The sequence below is a fragment of the Myotis daubentonii genome, chromosome 5 (assembly GCF_963259705.1).
Source record: "Myotis daubentonii chromosome 5, mMyoDau2.1, whole genome shotgun sequence".
Classification (NCBI taxonomy): Eukaryota; Metazoa; Chordata; class Mammalia; order Chiroptera; family Vespertilionidae; genus Myotis; species Myotis daubentonii.
The window spans coordinates 88,035,445-88,063,402 of NC_081844.1; the positions used below are offsets into that span (position 1 = coordinate 88,035,445).

Below are 27,958 nucleotides of genomic sequence, written 5' to 3' on the forward strand. Positions count from 1 at the left end.
TTTTGAACACTGTGTTAACATGAGATAACATGCTCCTGGGGTAAAACAAACAATGCAGGGGCATTTTTATTGTCCACAAGGCCCGCCTACCTCCTCATGTCACAGTCAGAGCATCTTGCACCTCTCCCGAGGAGTTGTGACATTTAGGATGTGTAATTAAGTAATGTCCATTTGCTCTTCTAGGTTGTAAACTCCAGGTGGGAAGGCCATGTATGTTTTGCTTTTCATTGTACAATCAGTGTGCAGTAAAATATGAAGGAATGAACATTGCCTGAACCACACGAATGACTAGTTGACTAGAATCACAAGGTTACAAATAACAAAGACAAAATTAAAATATAGGACACGAAAACTAGAAATTTTGGACCTACCTTGGTTTTCACCTTGGGTAATCTTATCATCCATCGTCCGAACCAGAGTACGCCTGAGGATGAAAGGAATTGCTGTTAATAATTATGCTGGGACAATAGGCAAAACTAAAAAATATTCTGGGAAAATCAGGACATATATCAATATCATGAAGACTTTCCAAGACAGTCATGACCAGATAGGCATTTTAATTGTGAGAGAGCTCTAATAACCATAACTTTCTGCGCTCAGAGTACCAGGGGTCAGTTTGAAGTGGTATCCATTTGAAATGCTGTCAAATGGCTTAGAAAACATGGCCATGGTAAAAATGAGCAGTGTCTCTTTGTCTATGACATTTAAAGGACAGGGATGGTGGCACTCTGAGAGTGGGGCTGATGGGGCAGAGTTAAAAGCATGAAAAGCATCATAGAAGGAGAGATAGAAGCTTTGGAATATAATTCTCTAAAATCTCTTTCTTCAAAAGAATCAATCAGTTTATGCTGGATTTCATTGACTCTAAGAAAACAAAACAAAACATCTCTCAGCTGCTTGGAATACTGGATCGTAAGACACCTCTTGAGTTCCAAGATCCTAAAGTGTGAGGGGGGGGGGGGGGGAAGAATCGCCGAAATACAGTAAGAATCCCCAGACAAGACCATCTGTGTAAACCTGCAGCTGTAAAATATGTGACTTCCTAATTTCAGATGAGAAACATTTTGTCTCTGGACATGATTCATGATTATCCATAACAGTCAGCAAATATGTGTGGAGCAGAAGACGGTCATTTCCTGAAGGCTTCCTGGGTACCAGGCACTCTGCTAAGCAATAGTGAAGCATTTCGCCCAATCTGCCCGCAACCCAGGAGGTTGATGGTGTGATTGTCCCTATTTTACAGTTGATGAAACTCTGGCTCAGAAAATAACTTAGCTAACAAGTAAGTGAGGCATCACTTGATGGAAATGCAGAGGTCTTGGCTACTCTCTGTCCTACAGATGTTGAGCACAGTCAAGGATATAGTTTGTAAGGCTCATGACCACCTGCCTGAGGCTCCCACGGTCTGGCTGTACAGTGAAGATGATACGTGTGGAACCAAGAGAAGACAGAACAGCCTAGAACTAGAAGCTGAATTGTGCAAGAAAGACCAAAGTATTTCAGAGAAGAAAATGGTTGGGGTAACAAAACAAAGTTTCTTGAGAGCTCAGGGGGTTTAAAAAGGATTTTAATAGCCAAAGCGGGAAGAAGAATCTAGTCCTTGTAAAGGAAGCTAAATGAGTAAAAATGCTTATTTGTCTCTGGGTGGTAACCTTGGATGGGCTGTTTTAATTTTTTGTCTGTATTGACTTTCTTGCCAGCAACGTCTAGCCCAGTTTATTTCTAAAAAATACAATAGGTCCTGTTTCTGACATGATTTCCAAGTGAGACATGGAGTTTTATTTTGTTTGTGGATTTTCTAAAAATCCACAGATTTGAAATTTTTTCTGTACTTTCCTAAGTTTGTAGAATATTTAGCTAATTTCCCTCAATTTTAGAATTGTTCTTTCCTATGCTTGTTGTGAAAGACATGGATTGCATAATAACCATTAATTTGCAACTGTACAATTAGGCAGTTTTCTTTTTAGTCAAGAAGTCAAATGTTTTTCTATGAGGACAGCTTTAAAAGCCAGCTTTAGTTTCCAAATTATGGCCAGTTTCTAATTCACTGTTCCTCTTTACTTACGTTAAATTGGTGAATGAAGATTTTAAAATACGGACAAAGTGATTATTTGCATTTGTTTTTTTGTTTGTTTTTTTTTTAAAAAGTCAGGAAAATAAGTCATTACACTGCTTCCTATGGGATAATACTGTTTAATTCGTTCCAACAACAGTCTCTTAGATATAGAATAATGGGATGAAAAGTAATTATTACAGTCCAAAGATGAATGTGTATTCACTTCCTTGTCAGGTGTCAAAGAAAACCCAATTATGAATTTAAGCTAATGAGATTAATTGTGTAGGACACTTAAACAGTAAATCATCTTGGATCAAAATACCAGTTGAGTGGATGGGTGATTCTCTCTTCCTCTTTCTTGGAATTACCCCCACTCTAATGAAAATATAACTCACTAATTTCTAAATTCCTAAAGGAGTGGGATAAAAATATAATTAGGAAATTTGTATAAATAATGACAGTACAGCTGAGAGAGTTGCAAAAATTTCATTTCTAATTGATTACAGGTATGTTGAAGTAGGAATAAGAAAATTGATGATTGTCAAAAAACAGACAGATGAAATTTTTATTCATCACCTTTGTCTTCTTTGCTGTAATCATGGGAACCAATAACAGACACCCGGGTTCATCTCAGAGCTTCTGTAAGATGCACATCCCCTCTTGGATTGCAGTAGCTACTTGTGAGAAGTTTCTATCATTTTTCTAGAAATCATCATCTTGATAGTGAAAGAAAAAACTTAGGAATAATGCTTCTGTCATAAATATTCATTCAAAAACTGATTCCTGAGCTCCTTTGCCAGGCTGTGTTCTCAGTGCTGACCTCCTATGCTCAAAGGACAGGATTGATAATATTACAGAGTGAAAAGGAGACAAGCAAACACTTCAATACTGACATCAGAAAGGTTTATAATCCGGTGGTACACACTATAAAGAAAACAAGCAGAGATGTGTGTGTATGTCCTGAATTTAAGCTAAATTGTGAATTTAGCTTAAATTCCTAATTGGGTCTTCTTTGATACCTGACAAGGGAGTGAATACACATTTATCTTTGGACTGTAATAATTACTTTTCATCCCATTATTCTATATCTAAGAGACTGTGGTAACCAATGAATTAAATAGTATTATCCCATAGGAAGCATTGCAATGACTTTTATTATGCTGACTTTTTTTAAAAAAAACACGCAAATAATCACTTTGTCCATATTTTAAAATCTTCGTTCACCACACACCTCCCTCATACGGTTGCATCTTCACAATGGTCACGATCATAGTTCTAATTGTTGCCCCTGGAACACACTGTTTTTTGTTTTTGTTTTTGTTTTTGTTTTTTATAAAAAGCTTTCTCTTCCTCCTGAACTTAAGGCCTATGGGTGGAGATTACACCTCACTCATGTTAGTAACCTAATCCAGAGTGGTTGCTGAATAAATCAACACCTGAACCAATGAATGAGGGCAGTATATACAGTAATCCTTGGGTGAACATAGATAGTAAAGGTTGCTGGGAAACATTGTTTTCAGCAATTTTTAATTTATTCCACACGTTCCTGTTGCATACCCCTGGTGTGTGTGTGGCTTTCCCCCATTAGTTTTAGTTATTAGTTTTCTATGCTGGGTGACAAATGACCACAAATGTAATGACTTACTACACATCGATTATCTCATAGTTTCCTTGCATCAGGAGTCTTGGCACATCTGAGCTGGGTTCTCTGCAAAGCTGCAAGCAAGGCATTGGCCAGACCTGGGCTCTTTTCTGGAGGCTGGACTGGGCAATAGTGCACTTCCATGTTCAATCAGGAAGTTGGCAGAATTCATTTCTCTGGGGCTATAGGACTCATGGCAGCTTGTTTTTTTCAAATTCAGGGAGGAGGGCAAGACTCTGAAGTGAGTCTGTGAGCCAGACAGAGTATGTATCATTGAATAACATGACATAATATATCACCATCACAAGAGTGACCTCCTATCAACTTTTGCCATATAATGTTGGTTAGAAGCAAGCCATACAACCAGCCTACACTCGGGGGCTTGGGTTTATACAAGACCTGAACACCAGGAGGTGGGATCATGGGGTCACCATAAAGTCTGTCCACCATACTTCATCTAAAGAGGTTGTACTAAACCAGAGTCTGACACCAGTTGTCTCTGTGAGCTTAAACATAGCTTTGAACTCCTCTATTAAAAAGGGTCAAATGATCAAGAATGCTTCTTTCATACCAAAGAGTCTAGGGTGATTTCTTCTCTGCACTGGTAGGATGCTCTTCAAAGTATGGTCTCATTGTCCTTCTATTCTCTACCACACTCCCACTTGTCCCCAAGAAGGCTGCATGAGGGAAATGGACAGTCTACAGAGCAGGGGACAGTGAGGTGTGATAAACAGCTTCCAGCACATTTACTAATCAAGGTATTATTTGCAGTTCAGTTGTGAACCAGCAGTATTTGTTTGAACCCAGGTCTTTTACAGGCTGAGTTTCACCTTTTTGTCTGACTCGCACACACACTGTAGTAGCCTGGAAGTCACATTTTTATTTTCCTGAGGTGGTAATTGGGAGGAAAAAAATAAGATATTTCTGCAGCTAATCATTTTTGTCAATGATCATTAAGTGACAGATGAGCTCCTGAGAAATGAACTTGCCAACACAGTGACACCCCAGCTCTCTGAAGCCAGTGGGAATGAGTCATCTGGAGAGATGTTTTGCTAATTCCAGAAGGTGTTTACCAACATTTCTGCTCACCCACATTTAACCATTTAATTTATACTACAAAGTACATGCATCATTTTCTTAATGACTGAAGAAGAGCTATCACTTATGCATATATCAAGAATTAGGCACCACGCTCATACGCATTTTGCACACACTGCCTATTTTAATAGTCAACAATACCATGATGGGGTTCAGTCACTTGCTCAATATCATACAGTTAGTATACTAAGGCCAGATTCAAAAGTAGGATTATCTGATTTAAAGACCTGCTCTTCATAGTAGGCTCCTTTAGTTTCACTCTTATGAAATAATAGACATCCTCAAGGTCAAATGAGCTCTTTAGTGCTATTTACCCAATAACAATGAACATTAGTTTATAGACATTTTTAGTTGGTGTTTTAGGTTAAATTGTGTGTCTCCCCCCACCCCAAAAAAAGATATATTGAAGTCCTAACCCCCAATATCTCAGAATGTGGCTTTAATAGAATATAGGGTCTTGATAGAGGTAATCAAATAAAAATTAGTTCATTAAGGAGGGCCCTAATCCAATGTAACTGGTGTCCTTATCAAAGCAGGAATTTGGACACAGAGAGAAACATATTCAGAGGGAAGGTGAAATGAAGAGTCACAGGAAAAACTCCACGTGGAAATGGAGGGTTGGGAAGAAGGTCAAAGGTTGTCAGCAAACCAACCGAAGCCAGGAGGAAGCAAGGAAGGACCCTCCCCTGCAGGTGACAGAGGGAGCAGGGCCCGCTGACACCTTGATTTGGGACTTGTAGCCTCCAGAATTTCCAGACAATAAATCTCTGGCTTATTTTTAAAGCCACTAAGTTTGTGGTACTTAGTTGCAGCAGCCCTAGCAAACTAATACAGTACGTTTTAATCGTTTTCTTAGCTGCTAAGATTTCAATCTTTGCTTCTTTAGCTGGTGTTACTCAGATCAGCTTCTGTCTTTCAAATATATTATGAGATGGGAGACCAGATAACAAAACCTGTTAGAATTGCTTGTAAAATTATGGTAGTCCAATCCGTTAGCTTTAGGATATGGTAACCTATTTTATGTTGCCCGGAAACTATCTTTGCTTACTTCTGTATTTCAGATTTGGTGAGATAGTTCAGCTATTTGTGTGTTTTTTGAAATAACATTTTGTTTTGCATTTAAATATCTTGAAGGGAAGTTCAATCTTTTCCAAATGATCAAATCAGCAATTCCAGCATGAGAAAATTAAAAGCCCCAAAAGAGAGAGAGATTATCTGATTACTTATATTGTGCCTGTTTCACTTGATGCTGGCTTTCTTCCTTCCATATACTGATCATGTTTTCTGTTTACTGAAGTGGGGTAATAGGTTTTGGGTTCAGGCTACTATTTTCTATGGGGTGGTTAAGAAAATGCCCTTTCTTTCTGGTTTGATAAGTCTTCGCTTCAGTAGCTCACAAGCCTTTGCCCAGGTTCTGTTTCTAACTCCCAGAGCAGAAAGGCAACTGAGCCTCAAGAACAAAACGGCCGTGAAGTAATGAGGGTATTAGGTTGATGAGGGTATTAGGTGTTCTATTGAGCACCTGCTCCCAAGCTATGGAATAATGAATGAGCATGAATTACGCATTGCAAAAACAGGAGAATCTGCCTTCTTTGTATCATTGATCAGGCAGTTTTGAAAGGAACTTTGGAATTGTGCTTTTCACACAAGGCCACCCATTCGTAAAAACCCATGTGAGAAAGGCAAAGGACTGCTCACTTCCAGGTTAACATTTAACTAGCCTGTGCTGAGCTTATAATAAATTCTAAGTCATGTGCGGAGCTCCTGCCTGGTGGCCCCAGGATATGAGTGTAGACTGTGTGAATCCAGACCCTGGCTCTAAGGCCGGAGAAGGAGGCACAGTGGTGGGACTGTAGTTGAATAAGTATGTGGATTTCACTTATGTGTGGAATCTGAAAAACAAACAAAAAAAAACCAGAAACAAACTTAGAAATATAGAGAACAATTTCATGGTTGGTGGAGGGGAGGGGGAATGGAGGAATTGGTGAAAAGGGGGAAGGAATTGAGATGTGCAAATTGGTAGTTACAAAATAGTCAGGGGGATGTAAAATACAGCACAGGGAATATAGTCAATAATTTTGGAATAACTATGGGAGATGAGACCTGGTCTGTAATAATCCAATCCTGGCAATTTTCACCTCTACCTCCGGTTCCAAACTATGTGTTTCTGCTTACAATGTCTCCTCACACTCTCCCACTTCAAACAACTCTTTCCTTAACATAGATCTGTTTATGTGACCAATAGCCTTTGGGTGACACCCTAAAGAATATACTATAGAACTACATGTATGATATTTTCCCCTCTCAAGAACTTGAAGAAGACCCAACCTAGGAGACCATCATGTAACAGAGAGTTAAACCCAAACTGTAGGCCTATCGGAAAGCTGGGGGACAGGGAGGGAGCTGCTTTTGGTTCAGATACACTGATTTTCTTGTTCCCTGTTCTCACAACACCTCGTATCGGATTGCCCGGTGAGTGACTTGATCCCAGGGTAGGTGCAGTGAAGGGATGTAATTAGCCTATTAAGTTCTGCTAATGTCCTGGAAAGTCATTCAGGTGAGAACGTCAGGTATATCAGTTCCCACCTTGGACCCTGCCTCCACGGGGAGCATTACATATGCTCATGCTGTTTCTGGTTCCCACCGTAGGAGTCAGCTGAGAAAGCAGGGCGTGGCCTGCTCTGTTTCTTCCAATCAAGACGCCATAAGAGTTTCTAGGGTGTGTGTGCCTAGGATTGCACTTTACCACTCCCCACATTCTAGACTCGAGCTTCCCCTCTGCATTCGGGGACTCAGACTGCAGAAATCACGGCTTTATCACTCTTACTCTAGTATATACTCATCCACGTACTAAAATGATCAGTTGTTTAGTTGACTAACAGTAAATATAGTGCATCTGGCATAGAGAGTTGTTTGTTGTTTTGTGTGTGTGTGTGTTTTATTTTTGGTTTTTTGCGGGGAGGAGGGATAGAGGGAGTTGTTCTTTTATTTTCTTTTTTGTTTTTTCTTTTCTTAAGGGAAAAAAGAACACATGGCTTATTTTCCCAGAAGCCTGAGAAACAAGGAACCAGATTCACCCATTTTTATGATCGATATTTACTTAAGCACTTCCTTTGTTCTGGGCACTTTGGGGAGCCTGGGCGCTTCGGCTTTGAACAGTGCAGAAAAGGTGTCCTTTCTCTGAGAAGCTGATGGTCTCAGTGCGTCAGACGTGCCAGTTTGGGAATTGTGTTGGAGGGGAGGTCCTGCTGGGCAGGGGGTAGGCTGGAATAAGGAAGAGGAAGGATGAAGGAAATGGGGGTAAGGAAACAATTGGGTGGGATAGATGGAAAGACTGGAGGAAAGTCGGGGAAATGAGAGGCTAAGGTATGAGATGGAATGCCCACACAGACATTGTCATCATTAGCTCCCTGCTAATGGTATGGAGGTTGTAAGAGACCTCCATGTACGTTTTAACCAAAGAATTTGTCCAGAGTGGTAGGTGTTGTACTTTTCTAACACTTTTGCATTCATAGATAAGCTTGTAAGACGTTCACGTTTTAAAATCAGATTGCTATTTTTTGGACTTGAACCATGCCTGCATGCTATTTCTGAACATGACTGTACATAAGAAGGTCTGGGGGAGTCTGTTTTGGACAGATGCCTGGGCCTAGCCACAGAGAGTCCAATTGCTACAGGACTGAGCTAGGTAGGTCACAGAATCCACGTTTCTTAAAGCGCGCCTGTCTGGTGATTCTGAACATATCCAGGTTTGGTAGCCACCAAGTTAAATCATATCATAGAGCTTTAAGTGAAACCATATTATAATTCCCTTAAGTGAAACTATATTACGGATTGCCTTAAATGAAAGAAACATTTTAGCGTAAGTTATTTCATATTTAGGATTATTTGAAAAGATAACAACGTGGTGCTAAATTTCAGAATTAGAAAAATCTCAACTTGTTCTAGCAGGAATTTTTATTTATTTATTTATTTTTATTTATTTTATTGATTTTTTACAGAGAAGAAAGGACAGAGATAGAGAGTTAGAAACATCGATGAGAAAGAAACATCGATCAGCTGCCTCCTGCACACCCCCCACTGGGGATGTGCCCGCAACCAAGGTACATGCCCTTGACCGGAATCGAACCTGGGACCTTTCAGTCCTCAGGCCGACGCTCTATCCACTGAGCCAAACCGGTCCCGGCAAGGAATTTTTATATAGCATACTGGGTTTCTTTTCATTTTCTTTCTCCTGGTGTCTGAATAAAGAATGTTACCATTCTGCAGCTGGCCCTGTAGTGACTTAGAAGTCACCTCATCACATTTTGGGAAAACTATGTATGTAGAATCTATGCCTATCTATTTTTAGGTAGAAAGTCCACTTTTTCTTTTTAAATAGTCATATATTCTTTTTCTGAATTTAGTAGTAAATACATGCCTTTGCCACATTAAGTCTTCTTTGCATGGTTCCTTATGAATCTGTCTTATTCTCTTCATCCCTAGAGGAACTATATCTCAGTTGTCTTTATATTTCTGGACTCCTAGCATAGTAACTTATTAAAATAAATATTTGATGAATAAATGAATATGAGATTGAAGTTAGAAGTGACACATTAAACTAATTGTTACCTCTCTGATCTCTGTATTATTCTTTAAGCATCATCTTTCGTTTCTGGGGCAAATAGTGGGTATAATGATATGTAGCATTAATAAAAAATAAAATGATGCTCTGAGATTTATAGAAGCTCATAAAGTGTCAAATCCAGAGCAATTCATTTTTTCCCAGGAAGCCGCCATAAATCCAGACAACGGAATCAGTATGCTGATCTTGCCACATCCAGGTCTCTTCCTTCCCAGCTGGGCTCCTGGGGCCTCCTCCTCGCTTGGCAAACACTAACTCTCGCTCACTGGATGCAGGTCTGAAAGAGGTAGTAAGAGCCTAGCACCTGGTCTACCCTAAACTTTCAACTGTAGAGTGTTTGGAGGTGCACTGTGGTGCCCTGTTAGATACTGTCAGGATTAACCTTGAGTGCACTAGACATTTTCCTAGTACCAGAGAGTCAGCCATTTACTGGCCACCAGACACTGTGAGCCTATGTGATGGAGTATGACATTAATTTAGAAACCATCCCTGACATCAAAAAATTCATGATCCAGTTGGAGAATAAAATAAATATAAATGATAAATGTTATGATGGAAGAAGTGTACTCTGAAGAGCACATAGAAGGAGCCATTGACTAAGAACTGAGAAATCAGGAAAGGCTCCCTGCAGAAAGTGGCATCTGAGCTATGAGGTGAAGTGTGAATCTGCACTATCTGGTTGCAGTGGTGAGCGGGCCCTGATTCTGGTGAAGCAACAGCAGAAGGTGGGGGGGATGCAGGGAACGTTTAGGGGACTACGTGTGCTTCCATGTGGTTGGAGGACAGGAGCCAGATGAGAAAAGAGCCTTTATTCCATGTAAGTGAGTTTGAACTAGATAATTCTTGAAATGATGGGATCCATCAAAGACTTTGGGGCAGAATATGCAATATTGAGAGATTAGCCATAGAAGCATGCAGTTGGAAATCCCCTACACTCTATCTTTTTAGCAAATTGCACCCGGCACCAGATAAAAACTTGCCATAGCTACAGATGATCACTTATGAATCCAGAATGAATGTTAAGACCCAACAAGCTAAATGAGAAGATACTCAAAGTTCATGAAACTATCCATGCATCTGCATGTTGGGGGTGGCATATACTTGGTTGTGTTCATAGGTAAGGGGCTTGTTATTCAATAATATTTTTGCGAAAAGAGGACCCTGACAATCTTGGTCTGTCAAAGACCAAGGTCACCTCATTCAAGTGACATAAAAGCCACTTGACTGGGCTGAAAGTGTTTTCCCAAAACCGATTTCAGAGTTTCTTCCCTAATGGCTTCTGTGAATTTAGGCTGAAGTGCTCTAATGGTACATTAGGGAAGGGCCGTAAAACCTGAGAGTGGAGGACCAGGGTAGTAGGCACAGCATCGCTGTTCTCTGATTGAGGGGCACTGCTTACAATATTTGTTTCAGCAGAATTTTGAAAACTCTATACGCTATGCCTCTAAGTCAGTGGTTCTCAACCTGTGGGTCGCGACCCCTTTGGCAGTCAAATGACCCTTTCACAGGTGTTGCCTAAGACCATCCTGCATATCCGATATTGACATTATGATTCATAACAGTAGCAACATTACAGTTATGAAGTAGCAACGAAAATAATTTTATGGTTGGGTCACAACATGAGGAACTGTACTTAAAGGGCCAGAAGGTTGAGAACCACTGCTCTAAGTAGTTATCATGAAACTACTTCCTTTACTGGAAGAGGGCGGGTTTTGTTCCCTCCTAGGGATTTAAGGATCTCACCAAAGCACAGAAGACTGGTCCAAATCTTTTAATCAACCACCTTCACCCCTGGAATAATATTTATCAAGTAACTAGAGAATTATAGCATCATCCTAAGGGAAATTCTTATCTCTGCACGTTTAAAATAAACTCGCATTATAGACCTTTTTTGCTTCTTATTTTATAGTCTTTACATTCATCCCAGATTTACACAGATGAAAATTGGTGTAAATGATAATTAGTACTACTACCTTATGACAATTTAAATGCCCCCTATGACCCTATCTATGGAGCAATACTATATCATATGCTATAGAAATTAAGAGTCTGAGTTTTGGAATGAGAGAGACCCAGGCTCAGAGCCCAGTTCTTCCATTTCCTATCTCTGATCCTGGGCTAAGTTACGTAACTTCTTTAAGCCTTGGCTTTCTGATCTAGAAATTGGGGGCATTCATGGTCATTGTGCCATAGATTCACTGTGAGAATTTAATAAGATTCTGAGTAATGAGGGGCCAGTACATAATTTCAACCCTACTTAGCATTCTTGAGCACTTTCTCCTTTAGTTATGTTTTTTTAATTATTATTATAAGCAACTTTGTCTTTTCTTTTTACTCCCCTAGGGATATGAAGCCTGACAATATTTTGCTTGATGAACATGGTAAGTGAATGATTTGTTTGCAACCAACTAGACTTGTATATAGAACAATAATGATTAGCCCCAGCTAAGGAGTATTACACGTAGAAAGGTGTCTTGCTTGATTGACTTGAATTACATGTACAAACTCCATTTTATTTTATTTCTTTTTAATCCTCACCCAAGGATATATTTTTTAATGCTATTAGAGAGAGGGAGGGAAAGAGAGAGAGAGAGAGAGAGAGAGAGAGAGAGAGAGAGAGAGAGAGAGAGAGAAAGAGAAGCATTGATGTGAGAGGGAAATATCTATCGGTTGCCTCACACACACACATGCCCCCAGTAGGAATGGAACCTGCGAGTCTTTGGTGCACAGGATGACGCTTCAATCAACTGAGCCACACTGTCCTGGGTACACACTCCATTTTATAAGTGGGAGGGATAACCTGAAGAAACTTTAGTATTTCCAGCAGTGGGGTAGTACCCCAATATACCCTACATAACACTGAATTTACATAATGAGAAAGTAACTCTGTTTTCCATGTCCTTCAACTCATTTCTTCAAAGAAACCATTACAGTATTTGCTGCTGGTTTGCCTTACTATCTTTATGACCATCATCCTCTTTTCTTAATAAAGATGAACAGGCCTCAAACTTAGAGCATTAGGCAGGCAATGGTATTTCTCTATAAATCTGGAACACTATTTTGTTGGCATGGCACCCACTTTTATGCTTTCCTTCTTAGGAGGGCAAATTGGTTTTACATTTGCAGAGGAAATATCAGGTTTTCTGTACAAAAAATCAACCAGGGTTCTGGCCAGGTATCTCAGTCAGTTAGAGCCTCATCCCAATACACCAAGGTTGCAGGTTCAATCCCTGGTCAGGGTACATACAAGAATCAACCAATGAGTGCATAAATAAGTGGAACAATAAAAATAGATGTTTCTCTTTCTCTCTCTCTCTCTCTCTCTTCCCCTCCTTCCCTCTTTCGGAAAAAAAAATCAGTCACTTTAAAGAGAAATATAAAGTAGATGACAGTATATGGTACCCAGATAGAAACATGATATAGAGATATGGGAAGAACCATGAAGGTGAAAAAATGAATGCCAGAAGTTCAAAAAACACTGATTAAAGATGCCCTGCAGAACAAGCTTTTGCCGACAATGATTAAATGTGTCTATTCTCTTTCTAATATTTATTTGAATGCACATTTGGATTTATTGGTCCATCAGAGCAGACTATAAGTTATCAATGTTACAGTGGCAATAAGATCCTCGTTCTTTTCACAAAGCTGCTAGATGAGTCATGAATCTGCAAAGCTCCTTACTCATGTGACTTTAACAGAAAGGACTTGCAAGTGGGACTGAAACTCCAAGTACCATCCATTGCTCACTATTTATTTATTTTTCTTTTTTTAATTTTGTTTTATTGCTTAAAGTATTACAAAGAGTGCTCATTATTTATTTACCTAGTTGCATTTGGACCTGATTTGCCAGACCCCACCTGTTCTCAGAGAGCTAAGAAACACTTGTGCATATGACCTCTAATTTCCAGGCTGGGGGTCATTATTTATTTACAGACTGTCTGAAAAGATTTTCCACTTCCAACGCCTTATTTCTTCCTTCCCTTCACTGCTTCTGACATTTGATAACAGATTCTCTGGATTTCAGAAATGAGAGAGAATCATTGACCCTGCACACCCGCACTGGGGATCGAGCTCTCAACATGGGCATGTGTCCTTGACTGGAATCAAACCTGGGACCCTTCGGTCTGCAGGCCGATGCTCTATCCATTGAGCCAAACCAGCTGAGGCTAGGTCTTGTGTTTAAACAATACTGTTGAACCCTAATTCTCAGGTAACTACACTGTCAATGGCCCATCCTGCTTTCCTTCGTGTATGCAGGGAGCTAAACCCACTTTTCAGGTAAGTAGCCAGTGTTCACTGACTATCCGATACAGAGACATAGCAACATAAACAAGATGAAGTAAATTTCCTTCCCCAGGGCATCGTATTCTTGGCAGGGCGGCGTTCAGTTGCTTAGGGACATCCCAGTCATCCCAGTCAGCCTCGGGGACGGTCCCAACTACACCTGTTATCTAGTGTATATTTACAATGACCCCTTTTCTCTTTCAAGGTTTTGGGTTTGGATAATAAATTAATATAGGGATTTCTGTATTATATTTCATTCTGAACTCCATTTGAGAATCTTTGCAGTTAATAAGAGAAACATTGCTTAAGGATTAGATATGTAAATGGATAAAAGCAAACAAACAATATTGAACGCTCTTCTCTAAACACTGTTTTGGGATCCCTTTCTGGGGAATATTTTTAAGGTTATTTACATTGTATTTATTCAGATTCTGAAAAACTAAGGCTTTCAGGCATTTCCCAGGGACCATAATTAACCACTTTTAAATAAACCAATTCCGGGTAATCCCCCGCCCTTCACTCAGCATGTAGAGTTGCTCTTGGGAGAACCAACTGAACTACAAATCAATGTCTGCCTTTTGGAGGGTCTTCTGGTATGATTTTCCATGTTTCATTTATCCTCTCTGTCCACATGTATATTTTTCCCCAGACAGGCCATCACATGCACCGCTTACCCGGGGATTTTAGCAACTGGGAAGGATAATTGCCTATTTCTGATCTGCCTCCTATGCCCATTCCTCTAAGTGAGCTGTGTATGATACCACATTGCTTATATATATTCATTCAGCACCAAGCAGAAACGTTATTTTATTCTCACTGATTCATCTTGGTTTATAATCATCAGAAAAGATTGATATTTAAAGGAGCAAAATCCTTTCATAAAGTGGAAAATCTTTCCATGGTGTGAATAAACATTCCCTGCACATCAGAATTTGCCTTTAAATATGTTTTAATTTAGAGGATACCAGCTGCTGTTCTCCCCCAATGTCTCACTCACTGGTTCAGAGCCCAAGAAGGCATTAGACATTGGATGGCCCCTAACCAGTTGTCCTGATATATATTTTTTCATATCCTGACAATTTAAGCACCCCATCCAATTTCATCAATTTCCTAGTGTCTACAATTCTTGTGCTTTTAAGTTATTTGGGAAATAAATGCTGTGTCGGGAAGAACAATACTGTCTGCCTGGTATATCCGACAAAATAAAATTATGGCATCATCTATAATGTAGGTTTCTTAATATCATCCTAGTCCTGGGGAACAGTGAAAGGCAAAAACTTAGTCTGTGGGTGTGAAAAAGAACTAGGCTTGCTATCTTAATAGCTCCTCCCTTGAAGATCCCCAAAATGTGCTTAAAATCAAGTGGACATCATACACACACACACACACACACAGACACACACCACACCACATACCACACACACACACACACCACACCACACACACACACACACACACACACACACCACACACACACACACAGACACACACCACACCACACACACACACCACACACACACCACACACACACCACACACACACACACACACCACACACACCACACCACACACACACACCACATACCACACACACACAACACACACACACCACATACCACACACCACACACACACAACACATACACCACACACACACCACACACACAACACATACACCACACACACACCACACACACACCACACACACACACCACACACCACACACACACACACACAGTACTTTATGTAACTCTGGAGTTTCCGATCATGACAAACAGCAACAGTTGAACACTTCCTACCAAATGCTGAGCTGTCTCCCACAGTCATTATTTCATTTGATCTTCCCGACAACCTCATGAGAAGACTATTAGTATCATCCCACCTTCACAGAGAGATCAGCCACCTTGCTAAGATAACACAGCCTGTTAGTGATAGAACCTGGACTTAAAGCCAAATAGTCTGACCCCAGAGAACAGGCTCTCAACCACAGCGTCTCAAACCTTGTGAATCACTGATGCAGTGCCCTGAGCATGGCCCCTAGGGAAACAAGAGAGAGAACAAACTGAGACCACCTACACTATGACAGGGTGAGCTGTCGAAGTCACCCACTAGTACCACTCATGCCAGAAAACCTTACTTTTAGCTAGATGAGTGCTACTTTGTCTTAAAATGGAATCACATAAGCAAACGCAAACACTGCGGGCATAAAACAAACCTTGGCAATAAAGGCAGTGACATTTATCTTTAGCAGCAGGCTGGATGCCATCAAAGAGTAGATAGTCAAGTTTGGCAGGAGGCGTATGGACTGAGAGACCTGGATGAAGAGTCAGATGGCATCCCCTCCAATTACAGCCACAGCTCATTGGAACCATGGAAGCACGGAAATGGAAATGCCAACACCTCCAGATCCTCTGACAGCCTATGACTTTCATGCCAACAGCTAACATAACGAGCTTATCTGCCCGAGCTCCTGGGGCTGCCCCTTTCTTCCTTCTCACTGTCAGTGCAAAGACTCCAATGCACTTCACAGATGTGCTCCCTGCTGGATTTAAGTGTTAGACCCTCACAGCAACGGTACGAATGTGAGAGCTGAGAGAGACCCAGGCGATCAGCTAGTCCACCCACTCATTCTTTATGAAGGGAAACTCAGGTTCAATACAGGAATTGGACTTAAAGTCGCAATGTGTTAGGGGCAGAGGTCAGGTAGGACACAAGTCTTCTGGGTCCCAGTCTAAAAGTCTTTCTACAACCTCTTTGTAAATAAAGCTTAACTGTTTCCCCTGCTTCCCCGTGGTGAGTTATTTTGTTGAACACCATTAGGGGGCATTCTGACTTAACAGACAAAAAGAAAAAACAACAACAACAACAACTACTAATGTTGTTTCAAAAAAAAAAAAGGATAAAAAGGGGTTCTTTCCTAGCAAAGAAATAGATATACTAAGTCCTATGTCATCAGGAGATTCTTGGAAACTGTGACTTTAAGCAAAATGACGTATAAGGAACCCAGTTTTCCCATCGGCTAATTGACATCAAGAAGAGTTAAGTTCCTATAGCATGTTCTGGCCACAAAAGCATCACCAAGCCTAACCGGTTTGGCTCAGTGGACAGAGGTCAGCCTGGGGACTGAAAGGTCCCAAGTTCGATTCCGGTCAAGGGCATGTACCTTGGTTGTGGGCACATCCCAGTAGGAGGTGGGCAGGAGGCAGCTGATCGATGTTTCTCTCTCGTTGATGTTTCTAACTCTCTATCCCTCCCCCTCTCCCTTCCTCTCTGTATAAAAATCAATAAAATATACATATTTTAAAAAGCATCACCAAATTTTTAAATAAAGACCCAAACACTTCTAATATTAAACACTGAAGTAAAGGTGGGCTTCATAAATATATATATATATATGATGAATAAAAATAAGAGAATGACTTTTCAACACACTTATTTCAGTTTAGGGACCTGCGTGGCCAGAACCTGTCCAGGCAGCTCAAGGACAAGGCGGGGACCAACCCTGGACAGGACGCCCCTCCATCACAGGGCCACACACACACACACACACACACACACACTCAGGCTGGGACAATGTAGACATACCAGTTCACCTCATGTGCACATCTTTGGGATGCAGACGTGGGAAGAGCATGCAAACTCCACACTGGGAATCAATCTTATAACAAAACAACCTTGAACAAAGCAGCCCTATTCGCAGACATGCTGGATTTCCATTCATATGTGCTTTATAGTAACAATGTTTCTCTCTTTTAAAAAAGATCCCATAAGAGACCATTGGCAATTTGATATTTTGCATGGCTCTTGGTTCCCTGTTGATACTCACAGGTTAAACCAACTTAAAATGTTGTGGACACAAGTTGCCCAAGTAGAATTGTGACAGCATGCGCTCTTACCCTCCCCCACATCCCCCAAGTTAACACTTTCTGAAGCTGAACTGCAGACTTAGAGTCAGATGCTCATCTTTGGGGACCATGTTCTGGCTCCCAGTTTGCTAGAGGGTTTGCTGATTGAAGAACATATTGATTTGAGGACAGGATGATTGAGCTTTTACTGCTGGTACCCAAAGCACAGAAGAATTTACAGACGAAGCTTCCAGTTAGAAGCATGATGTGCCACTGGGTTGAATGGACCTAACGTTCTCTGTGGCCCTTCTCTCCCGCCAGGGCACGTGCACATCACGGACTTCAACATCGCCGCCATGCTGCCCAGGGAGACGCAGATCACCACCATGGCCGGCACCAAGCCTTACATGGGTATGGGCTTCGGGGCAGCTGTCTGGACTCAGAGCAAGGCATTTGTTTTCCATTCCTGTAGAGACCATTGATTATGCCCCCATCACCTGTAGGGACTTGCAGCTGGAAATGACAAACCCCCCTCCCGACTACCCGGGGAGCTTCTAATTTCATGGGTCTCGGGTGAGCCTCGGGGTTCTCCATTTAGGAACACCCCATCGGAGGTTGATTCAGGAGGGCCACTCATCACCTTTGGAAAACACTATTTTACAGAGTTATTTAGGATGGCATCTGCCCATTCCCTAATGAAGAATATCAATTCAGTAAATGCCTACTAATTGCCTCTGGGTCAGGGGTTCTCAACCTGTGGGTCGCAACCCCTTTGGGGATTGAATGACCCTTTCACAGGGGTCGCCTAAGACCATCGGAAAACACATACAGAATTACATATTGTTTTTGTGATTAATCACTATGCTTTCATTATGTTCCATTGGTAACCATGAAATGGGGGGGTCACCATAACACGAGGAACTGTATGAAAGGGTCGCGGCATTGGGAAGGTTGAGAACCACTGGTCTGGGTGCGTGGTGCTGTATCAGGTGCTGGGGACCCTGGAGTGAGCAACACAGACCAAGTCTCCAGCCCATGGAGCTGACTTTCTGGTGGGAGGAGTTTAAACACAGAAGCAATCAGAGAAGCAGACGCAGGCATAAGTAGGATGCTAATAAGTGAGGAGTGTTATTATAACCACTGTTTACATGATACAGCATTACATGCAGGGGGCTGTAAAGTTTAGAGTGCCTTACAGTTATAATTTTTATTTTTACTTTATCACAATACCATGAGTTCTCCTTTTTGAAAGATGAGGAACTTGGTCTTACCTGAATATTTAAAATTTACCCAGAGTGAACAGATGAGAAAAAAATTAAATTAAAACGACTTGCTTTTACCCTAATTAGTTGTGATGATTACAGTGGATGATGTCACTGGTTAAACTGGTGGCATTAAATTAAGTCGGGGGTGGAATGAATTGTACTGGCTAGAGGTGGTCGGAGGAATTCACAGGCCAGATATCTGCACGTGAAATCAAGGGCAAGGACAATGCCACTTTCTTTTCATATTTCATTCTTTTCTCATGCAACTGAAGAGAGAAAGGGAGAGAGAACCCCCACGTGCAGGACTGCATCACTTTCTAAGAGAAAGAAATCTATGGCGGAAAATGAGCTTCATTTTATCCGATATTTGAACAACCGCAAATGTTCTGGCTTCCAATTATCAGTGGAGGGAATAAATCTATTTTGTCATTTCTGAAGTCATGGACACATATAATTCAGCCTATTTTCTGCCTAAAACCCATGGTACTCAAATGATTTAAAGGACTATCCATGCCTGCTGGTCTGATGGGTTTAATTCTGCAGGTTACCTGGGTTTCCTTCCATATCAAGGACTATTTTCTTGGAGCCAAACCAGACAATGTGCATCTGGGGTTTCTAGGCCTCGTTGCCATGGTGAGGGGAGGAAAGGGAGGCCACCTTTATTTTCTCTCCCCAGTAATTTTCAATACAAGATCCATATAATTTAATTCTCCTTGAAATTGGCATGTCTAGTCTTTTCACCACATGGAGCTTAGAAATTGGAATCTGGACAAGGTTCTCTGTGCCTCTCCATCTTCACACTCATAATTAACAATTACTAATATTTACGGAAAGCCTTCTGTGGGCCAGATGATGTGTTAAATGTTTTGCATTCATTTACTCATTCACTTTTTTTCCTCAACAATCGTATACGACAGGTTATAATTATCCGCATTTTACAATGAGGAAAACAAGAAGCTAAGTGATTTGCCCAAGATCACGTGGCTAGTAATTGAAAATGGCCTAGATTAAATCAAGCTCTGTCTGACTTTAGACAATCAAGTTTCTTCCTGAAAGAGAAAAATTGTTAATGTTATTTGTGGTTCTTAAATGGTTGTAAGCCAATTTAAGTAGGCCAAACTGTTAGAATGGCTTCTTGTTTTCTCTGTCCAGAAATTGCCCTTGGCTTTGATTTTTGGATGGGAGTCTCTCTTAAGAAGTATTATGGGTGGAAATCATCTTTCTTTACAAAAATAACTTGTTACCAAAACTTGGCAAAATCTACCTCTAACCCTCACCAGCACTCATTTTATAGCACTCCTATAGGATACTAATTAGCAATTAACCAAAAAAAAAATATATCTGAAAAGAAAAAAAACTTGGATTCAATACTGAATGAAGATTATAGGAATATACAACAGCTATTAATATGAGATGCAGAGCATATAATGAAGCAATTCCTTGGCTCTGGAAATGAGAAGATAAGCAGTCTGCCAGTTCTTAACCATTTTTCACTCATAATCTTCTAAGTCCATGCTTTCTCCCATCACTCCAATCCTTCCTTCTCCCTACTCCTAGGTCTGGGCAACTATAATCCAGATCACTTAGAGCTTAAATTAAAACATTCTCCCCTCCAAAAACAAACAAACAAATTCACTATGGAGACCATGTACCTTGCAGATAAGCAGAGTGGACATTAATCCCTCTGCTTACAGATACGTATGGTTTCCTTCCAGATCTTCTGTCTATGTGCACGCAAAGACATCCCTTTTTACAGTCGGATTATACTGAATTTCTGTAACCTAAATGTTCACTGTATAATGTAATCACAATAATAACAGGCATCATAAACTGAGCATTTATTATGGCCCATGAAGTTTGCTAAGTTTTTAACATTTTGTGTCATTAAATTCTCAAAGCAACCCTATAGAAGGTTTCACCATTATTCTGATTTTACAGATTTACAAAAAGAATAAATAAATCAGGCCTAGAGAGAAACTGACCTGGTCATAATCACCACACAGCAAGGACTGGTGGAGCACCAGGTTAAACCCAAGTCTAAATACGTCTCGAACACTGATGGCAATGGAGGTGCACTGGCTCACAGTTACTGAGCTCTTCCTACATGACCAACATTGTTCTAAGTATGTGTATCATGTCATTTAAACTAAATGAGGCAGGTACTGCTGTTGTTCCCACTTGAGACTTGCAGACTGAGAAGTTAAGCTCTGCCCAAGAGGAGGTATAGCTACAGCCCTCAGGGTCTGACATCAGAATCTACTCTCCAGTTGGTTTAAAATCTGAAAAACAAAGGATGGAAATCCAAATAGCTAATGAACACATTAAAATATGGCCAAGCTTATTAGTAATCAGGAGAATGTCCATTTCAACCACAATGAAAGATAATTAGACACTCACAAGATCGGCAAAAATCAAAAGCTTAGTTACTACCAAGTGTGGATAAGGAGCTTGACTAAAGGAAGTCTTATGCCTTGCGGGTCATCGTGTTAATTGGTACAACCACTTTGGTAAGTAGTTCCGTGTGATGTGGTGCATGTGAAGACACACACTCCATGCCCAGCAGCTCTCCTTGCAGGAATGGAATGTACTTACAGAAATCTTCCATGTGCAGGAGAGTCATGAAAGGGTTGTTCACAATGCTCCCAAATTGAAAATAATCCAAATAGTTATCAACTATAGAATAGGCAGATAAATTACTGTATGTGAGCAAACTGTGAGCAAACTGAAACCATGTGCAGCAATTTTGATAACATGTAATCTTGAGCAAGTAAAGCAAGACACCAAAGAAAGCAAGGAGTGGGATTTAACATATATGAAATGTATATACACACCTACATATATGTTATGTACACATACATGCTATATACACACACATATACTTATGTTATATAGACAGAGGAGGGCAAAAGTATGTTTATAGTTATAATACAAATAAATAATGCAATAATTAATAAGTAATAATACAAGAATAAGCTCTTGTGTTTAGTATACTCACAACTGTAGACCTACTTTTGCCCACACTTGTGTGTGTGTGTGTGTGTGTGTGTGTGTATGTAACATATAGTCAAAACTGAAGTATTGCTTAGAAATGCATGTAAAGGTAGTAAATCTATGTAAAAAGGGATCAAAATTACTAACATAAATTCAAGAAAGTGGTTACTTCCAGGGTTTCGAACAGGACAGGAATGAAGGTGGGGTCAATATTCTAATTTGTGACCTGTGTAATGGTCCCCTGGCTATTTTCTTATAACTACTTGTTAAGTTGCTCTTTTATGTTTTAATTCCTTTTCGGAATGTAGGTTGAAATACTTTAAAAACCAAACAAAGCACCCAGTGCCTGTTTGAGGGAAGTTGTGTCCCTCTCCACCACTGTGTGTACCCTCTCAGGGGCAGGGGATCCTCTGGCAGGGTTGACAAGAGCCCCTCGTTATCTCTTTGTCTGGCTTTTCAGCTCTTTGAGGGCTCAAAGCCTTGCTCATCCATTGTGCTTTTACATGTTGGCCTGATGTGTTTTACTTCATGTTCTACCAAAATTCTTCAATGCCTAGCACACCGTGAATATTTGTTGAATAAATGAACACATATCCAAGTGTCCTCATGCTGGAAAACAGAATAAGCAGGATTCACAGCTTTTATCGAGTAATGCCACTCTGATAGGTATTTTCTTAGCACGATGGTCTATTTATCCCTCAAAGTTCTCTGCAGCTTCTCTAAGGGAGATGTCAGTCACCCTGGGGACTATCTGAGATGACTTGTTGTGAGATACTGAGAAAGGAAAACAGAACTATAGGCCATTCCATCCAGTCTGGGGGGTACCATGGGGTCAGGGCCATTACCTCCCAAATCGCACAGGGACTGTGACTTATAGAAAGGATGCAGTGATGCATGAACGTGAATCCCGTGGGAAGGAGGCCTGCGCAGTCCTGCTATGGCGGGCTCGTGCAGTCAGGCTCAGTCCTGGGAGGTCAGCATTCTACCTCTAACTGCATGCTGCCCATAAGATTGTACTCAGAACTGAGGGCACTGGGCAGGGCAAGTCAGACCCACAACCCAACAATATTCTTTGTCCAAAGTCAGCACCTCACTACAGAGAAGGGTCCAGTGTGTGTAGCTCTTGGTTAGGTAAAATCCCCATTATTATAAGATGTTTGCCTCTCTAAAAGAGTGCCTAATTTTTTTTAAATCCTCACCGGAGGATATGTTTATTGATTTTAGAGAGAGGGAAGGGATGAGAGGGGAGGTTTAGGGAGGGAGGGAGGGAGGGAGAGGGAGAGAGAGAGAGAGAGGAGAGAGGAGAGAGGAGAGAGGAGAGAGAGAAACATGGATATGAGAGAGAAACATCAATCTGTCGCTTCCCTTATGAGCCTAACTTGGGATCAAACCCACAACCTAGGTGTGTGCCCTGACTGGTAATCAAACCCACAGCCTTTTGGTGTATGAGATGATGCTCCAAGCAACTGAGCCACCTGGCCAGGGCAAGAAGAGCACCTAATTTTGTAAGCACTTTCTAGGTGCCAAACACTGAGCTGAGATTTGGGCATGCACTACATCATTTAATCTCTCACCTCCAGAAAGATTGCCCTCGTATTCTGACTTGGCTGGTAAGGATTCTCAAGCTCAGCCAACAGACAATAAGCAATGAAGGCGAGTTTTGAACTCAGCACAACTCCAGGGCTAATAATTGCAACCATTGCTTGATTAATTGATTCAGCAGCATTCATTCATTCAATGTGTCTTGAGTGACTTTAAATGCCAGGCTCAATACTGGGCACTAGGAATGTAGTGGTGAGCAAGCAGATGAGATACCTTCCTTTGCTTTGTGTTCCATTCTCCCTACTCCACTCCTTAGGAGTTAGGGTTATTCTTGGAAGAGTATGTAGAATGTAGAAGGTTCACCTTGTGTCAAAGTGCTTAGAGAATGGGCACTGGGGGCCTTAGAATAAACTGTAGCTCTGCCTTGCACTGCAGTCCATTCACAGAACGATGTTACAAAGTGTAAGTGACTCACAGTTTGTATAAAACATTATATCTCTCAGACTGTCCACTCCCTCCTCCCTCACCCCCAAGAGCAAGGTGCAAATGCTGCCCTTGCCTCTTCAAGATGACGGAGATGGAGAGCCAACATATTGCAGCCCTTTAGTCCAAACCTGCCAAGTCAAGACAACACACGTCATCTCCGCCTTCTTGGTTTCAGGGGCAGCCACACATTTGAGGCCTGATGGGATCTAATTTTTCATACTTGCATGTTCTAAATAAGAGAAGATTGTGTCCGCGAAGGCCTGAGGCTACCTGTTGTGTTGGTTGATGAATGAAACTCCTGAGAGAGACCAGAAAATTAGAAATGCTGCCTGCTGTGAGCAATCGAGCCATGGATGATAGACATCTATACAAGCGCGTCTCCCTTCTACCCTGGTGTCTCACCTTGGGGGGACCCCGTTGGGAAAGTGGATTTGTGAGTGTCTTGGGGAGTAGAACAGACCTAACTTTCCTGTGTTTTCAGCACCCGAGATGTTCAGCTCGAGGAGAGAAGCTGGCTATTCCTTTGCTGTGGACTGGTGGTCCCTGGGAGTGACAGCCTACGAGCTTCTGAGAGGCCGGGTACAGTAGGACTGCATTTCTTTGCCCTCTTCCAGCTATTTCCATTTTTAGATGGAAAAGATGGATTTTTGTGTGCGATAAAAACCCAGCAGTTTGTTTGAGAGGTGAAAATGGCTATGCCATGTGAAGCTGTTAGCAACCCTTGGGGTTTCTGTATTCATTCATTCTCCCAGCTATGGGGACCAAGCATGGGGGTTCACCTCAAAGCATGGGTGGTGGGCACACGGTGCAATATACAGATCTTGTAACATAGAAACCCACACCTGAAACCTATATGTTCATGCTGACCAATGTCACCCCATCTGTTTAATAAATAAAAACATGAAAATAAAGAAATCAATGAACAATGTTGAGATTATAAACTCCCAGGGAGGAGAAATCCATATGACCCACTAAATATCTTGTACAAATATGTTTGTTTGTTTAAAGAAAAGCATTTTGCAGTCATAGTGCAAAAGTCTAATGCAGACACACTTCCCCAAGGTGAGTGTGAATTATTAATTCAACACGATTCATGCCCTGTCTTGTTGGATTCCTGTGTGTCATTCAGTTCCTAGGTTCTGGGTTCAGTGGCAAATTACAGTAGTTTCCTTCTAAAAGAAATATTTCTTAAACTAAGAAAATGCCTATGAAGAATTTTTCTAAGAAAATATTTTTTTCTTCCTCCCATATGTTATTTTTTACCTCAATGGTAGTTCCCTGTTATCTATCTGATGTATCAGTATTGTCAGGTTCTTTTTTCTGCTTTAGAAAGGTGAAGAAAAGTTATTATTAGGTCGCTGTATATATATATGTGTATGTGTGTGTGTGTGTGTGTATACACATATATATGAGAAAGAGACGTTTAAGTTCTACTCTCTAAGCATATTTCAATGTTATACAATGTACAGTGTATTCTTGTATTTTATTATTGTATTGTTTTCCATAAGAACAACTGTAAACCTACTTTTGCCCAACCCTGTATGTCTGTACACATCTGCATCCATTCTTCTGTTGAGAGACACTTAGGGAGTTTCCATATCTTGGCTTTTGTGAATATGCTGCAGTGAACGCAGGGGTGCAGTTTATTTTTTCTAAGCACAGGTGTGACCTTCAACGAGAAAAAACGCTGCTGCTTCCAAAGCTTCACATAGTCACACACACGCGCGCACGCACACACACACACACTCACACACATTCACACTCACACACACATACACCCACACACACCCTTCACAGGACTTACCCCACCCAACAAACACAAACAACCTTCAGATGTCTTCTCCTGGCTTGGCATTCTCTGCCCCGTAGAACCAGGTTAACTTTTCAGATTTTGCTTCAACTTGAAAGACCCCAACTCTTGATAAATTCACTTTGGCCTCTTTGGATGTCCTCCCCTCTGAGGCATCTTGGACTTTTTTATTCCTTCCTTCCTTTCCTCCCTCCCTCCCCTCCCTCCCTCCTTCCTTTCCTTCCTTTCCTTCCTTCCTTCCTTCCTTCCTTCCTTCCTTCCTTCCTTCCTTCACCTCATGTTCCTTTGCCTATAAAGATATTTGCCAAGGTAAACCCTGGTCTTCTTAAAGAATCACTCTCACAGTACTGGGAATTGCTAAATTGAATTTGAATAAAGTTAAGGATGTGTCTTAATTGCAGGACCATTCAGCATCTTCGTATTCAATGTATATTGGTCGTTTCTGAGAAAGCCATGCCATTAGACTGTCCCACATGTCTCTGTGGGGAAGGCCTTTCTCCAGGTCTTTCTTATTCAAATCCTACCCATTCTCGGCCCCTTCTCCAGAGAAGCATTCTCTGGTCTCCAGCTGAAGTGATCTGTGTCTCTCCCAAATATTTATGCACTTCACTTCTCTTATAGCCTGAATTTAAAATTATTGGAAAATATAGAGAAGCAGAAAAATAAAGGTAAAATCAACCATATCCACTAAGGCAAAGAATATTCCCAATTAAAAATTCAACCCTCCTTTGACCTTCCAGTCCCACCTTTCAGAATTAACAGTCACCATACTCAGTTCCAAACCTTTTTTGTTTTTATAAGGTTAATCTATTTTCACATACACATAGATACATTATTGTTGTTGTTTTAACAAAAGTAAAATATGCTTTGTCTTTCTGTTGAGACTTTTTTTCACTTAAGATAACATGTAGCACTTTCTACATCAAAACATATAAATCCATTTTATTTTTTAGGATTAAATCCATTTTGTAAATATGTTGCCCTTATAAATTTTTCCAGGTGTGTCTATGTTGATGTTCATATCTCTTCTATATTATGAGATGGTAAATTCATTAAAGACGAAGCATGTATCCTACATACTTTAGTGGTAACTCTAACTCGGTACCTATGTGTGTAGTGAATGGCTGGGGGAACGAGTCTCCACAAATCAATTCATACATTCCCGGGAAGGATCACCAAGCAGGCTGCATGGAATTATGTTTCCAAATAGAGCTAATCAGAAGCAATGAAACACCGCATTTAATAATGACTATCAACACGACTCACCCACAGAGAGAGTGTGCCAAACAATCATGTCTCCACATTTGCAAATGTACTTGAAAACATCCCCATGGTTTCTGAGCTTGATCACAGCTTTGATGAACGGGTCCCACAGCTACTGACCTGCATTGTCTCCCAGCTGTCATTGCAAAGGCAAGGCCCATAGCTTTCCCAGTTTTGTATTTTCCCTAAGCATTAGCTTCATAGGAACGTGCGGAGTTTTGCACTAAGTGTACATTACTAGCTACAATTCTTGCTGTGTACTCTGGAAATATTATATACTCACAAAACATCACTTTCTCCCATCTACATTTTTACCTTTTCCACTTTCGTCCATTCTTTATATTCTCACTCTTAATATGCTGCCTTAGAATTGTTTGATGCATCTTATCATGTACATTGTAATTTTTCTTTATAGCATGAATTACATTTACTGAAGCATGTGTGTACAGTCTGTATAACTATTTGTGGTTTCGCTAGGGAGATGTTAAGCTCCACCAACATAGAAATTATATCTGTCTCATTGTTATTCTTCATCCACAATGCCCAATAGAGGTGCTGGAACATACTAGGCATTCAATAAATATTTGGTAAATGAGGAAATATATAATTCTAGTAGTTAATGGATTTTTAAATTTAGAACTAGAAAAATGTCATAGAAGAGAAAGGCAGTTTGATTATTTTTAACAAGTTGATAGGCCATGAGGATTTTTTTAAAAACTATTAAAAATCAGTTGTACGGCCTTCCAATAAATGAAAACACTCTTAAGCCAGTTGCTTGTGGCATTCATCAGTTAATTATTCACTTATCAAGTCATTTGTGATTTTAGATGGCTAAGAAACAGTAGGTTGAGAAGCAGCAATGAGTCAAAGAAGGAAATTAGAAAAAATATTGACGTTGCACACGTATGTAACCCTGGACCCTGCCATGCCAAACATGCCCTGACTCTTAATGGTATACACGGAATGAATCCCAGTAGAGACCCAGAGTGCCCTTCACCTAGTCAGCAGTCAGTAAACACTGATAATAGTGATAAGGTGCCTAGTACTCATCTTC

The 27,958-nt window shown here is 40.7% G+C and overlaps 1 protein-coding gene across 2 annotated transcripts in view; it reads left to right on the top strand.

Annotated features, from left to right (window-relative positions):
• The window catches only part of STK32A (serine/threonine kinase 32A), an 89,656-nt gene that overhangs the window by 50,730 nt on the left and 10,968 nt on the right, over window positions 1-27,958 (top strand). For both annotated transcript variants that reach the window (XM_059698789.1, XM_059698788.1), the window contains 3 exons: window positions 11,764-11,801; window positions 17,869-17,958; window positions 24,313-24,410. In XM_059698789.1, coding sequence (XP_059554772.1) covers window positions 11,764-11,801; window positions 17,869-17,958; window positions 24,313-24,410 — 226 coding nt within the window. The remainder of the gene's footprint in view (window positions 1-11,763; window positions 11,802-17,868; window positions 17,959-24,312; window positions 24,411-27,958) is intronic.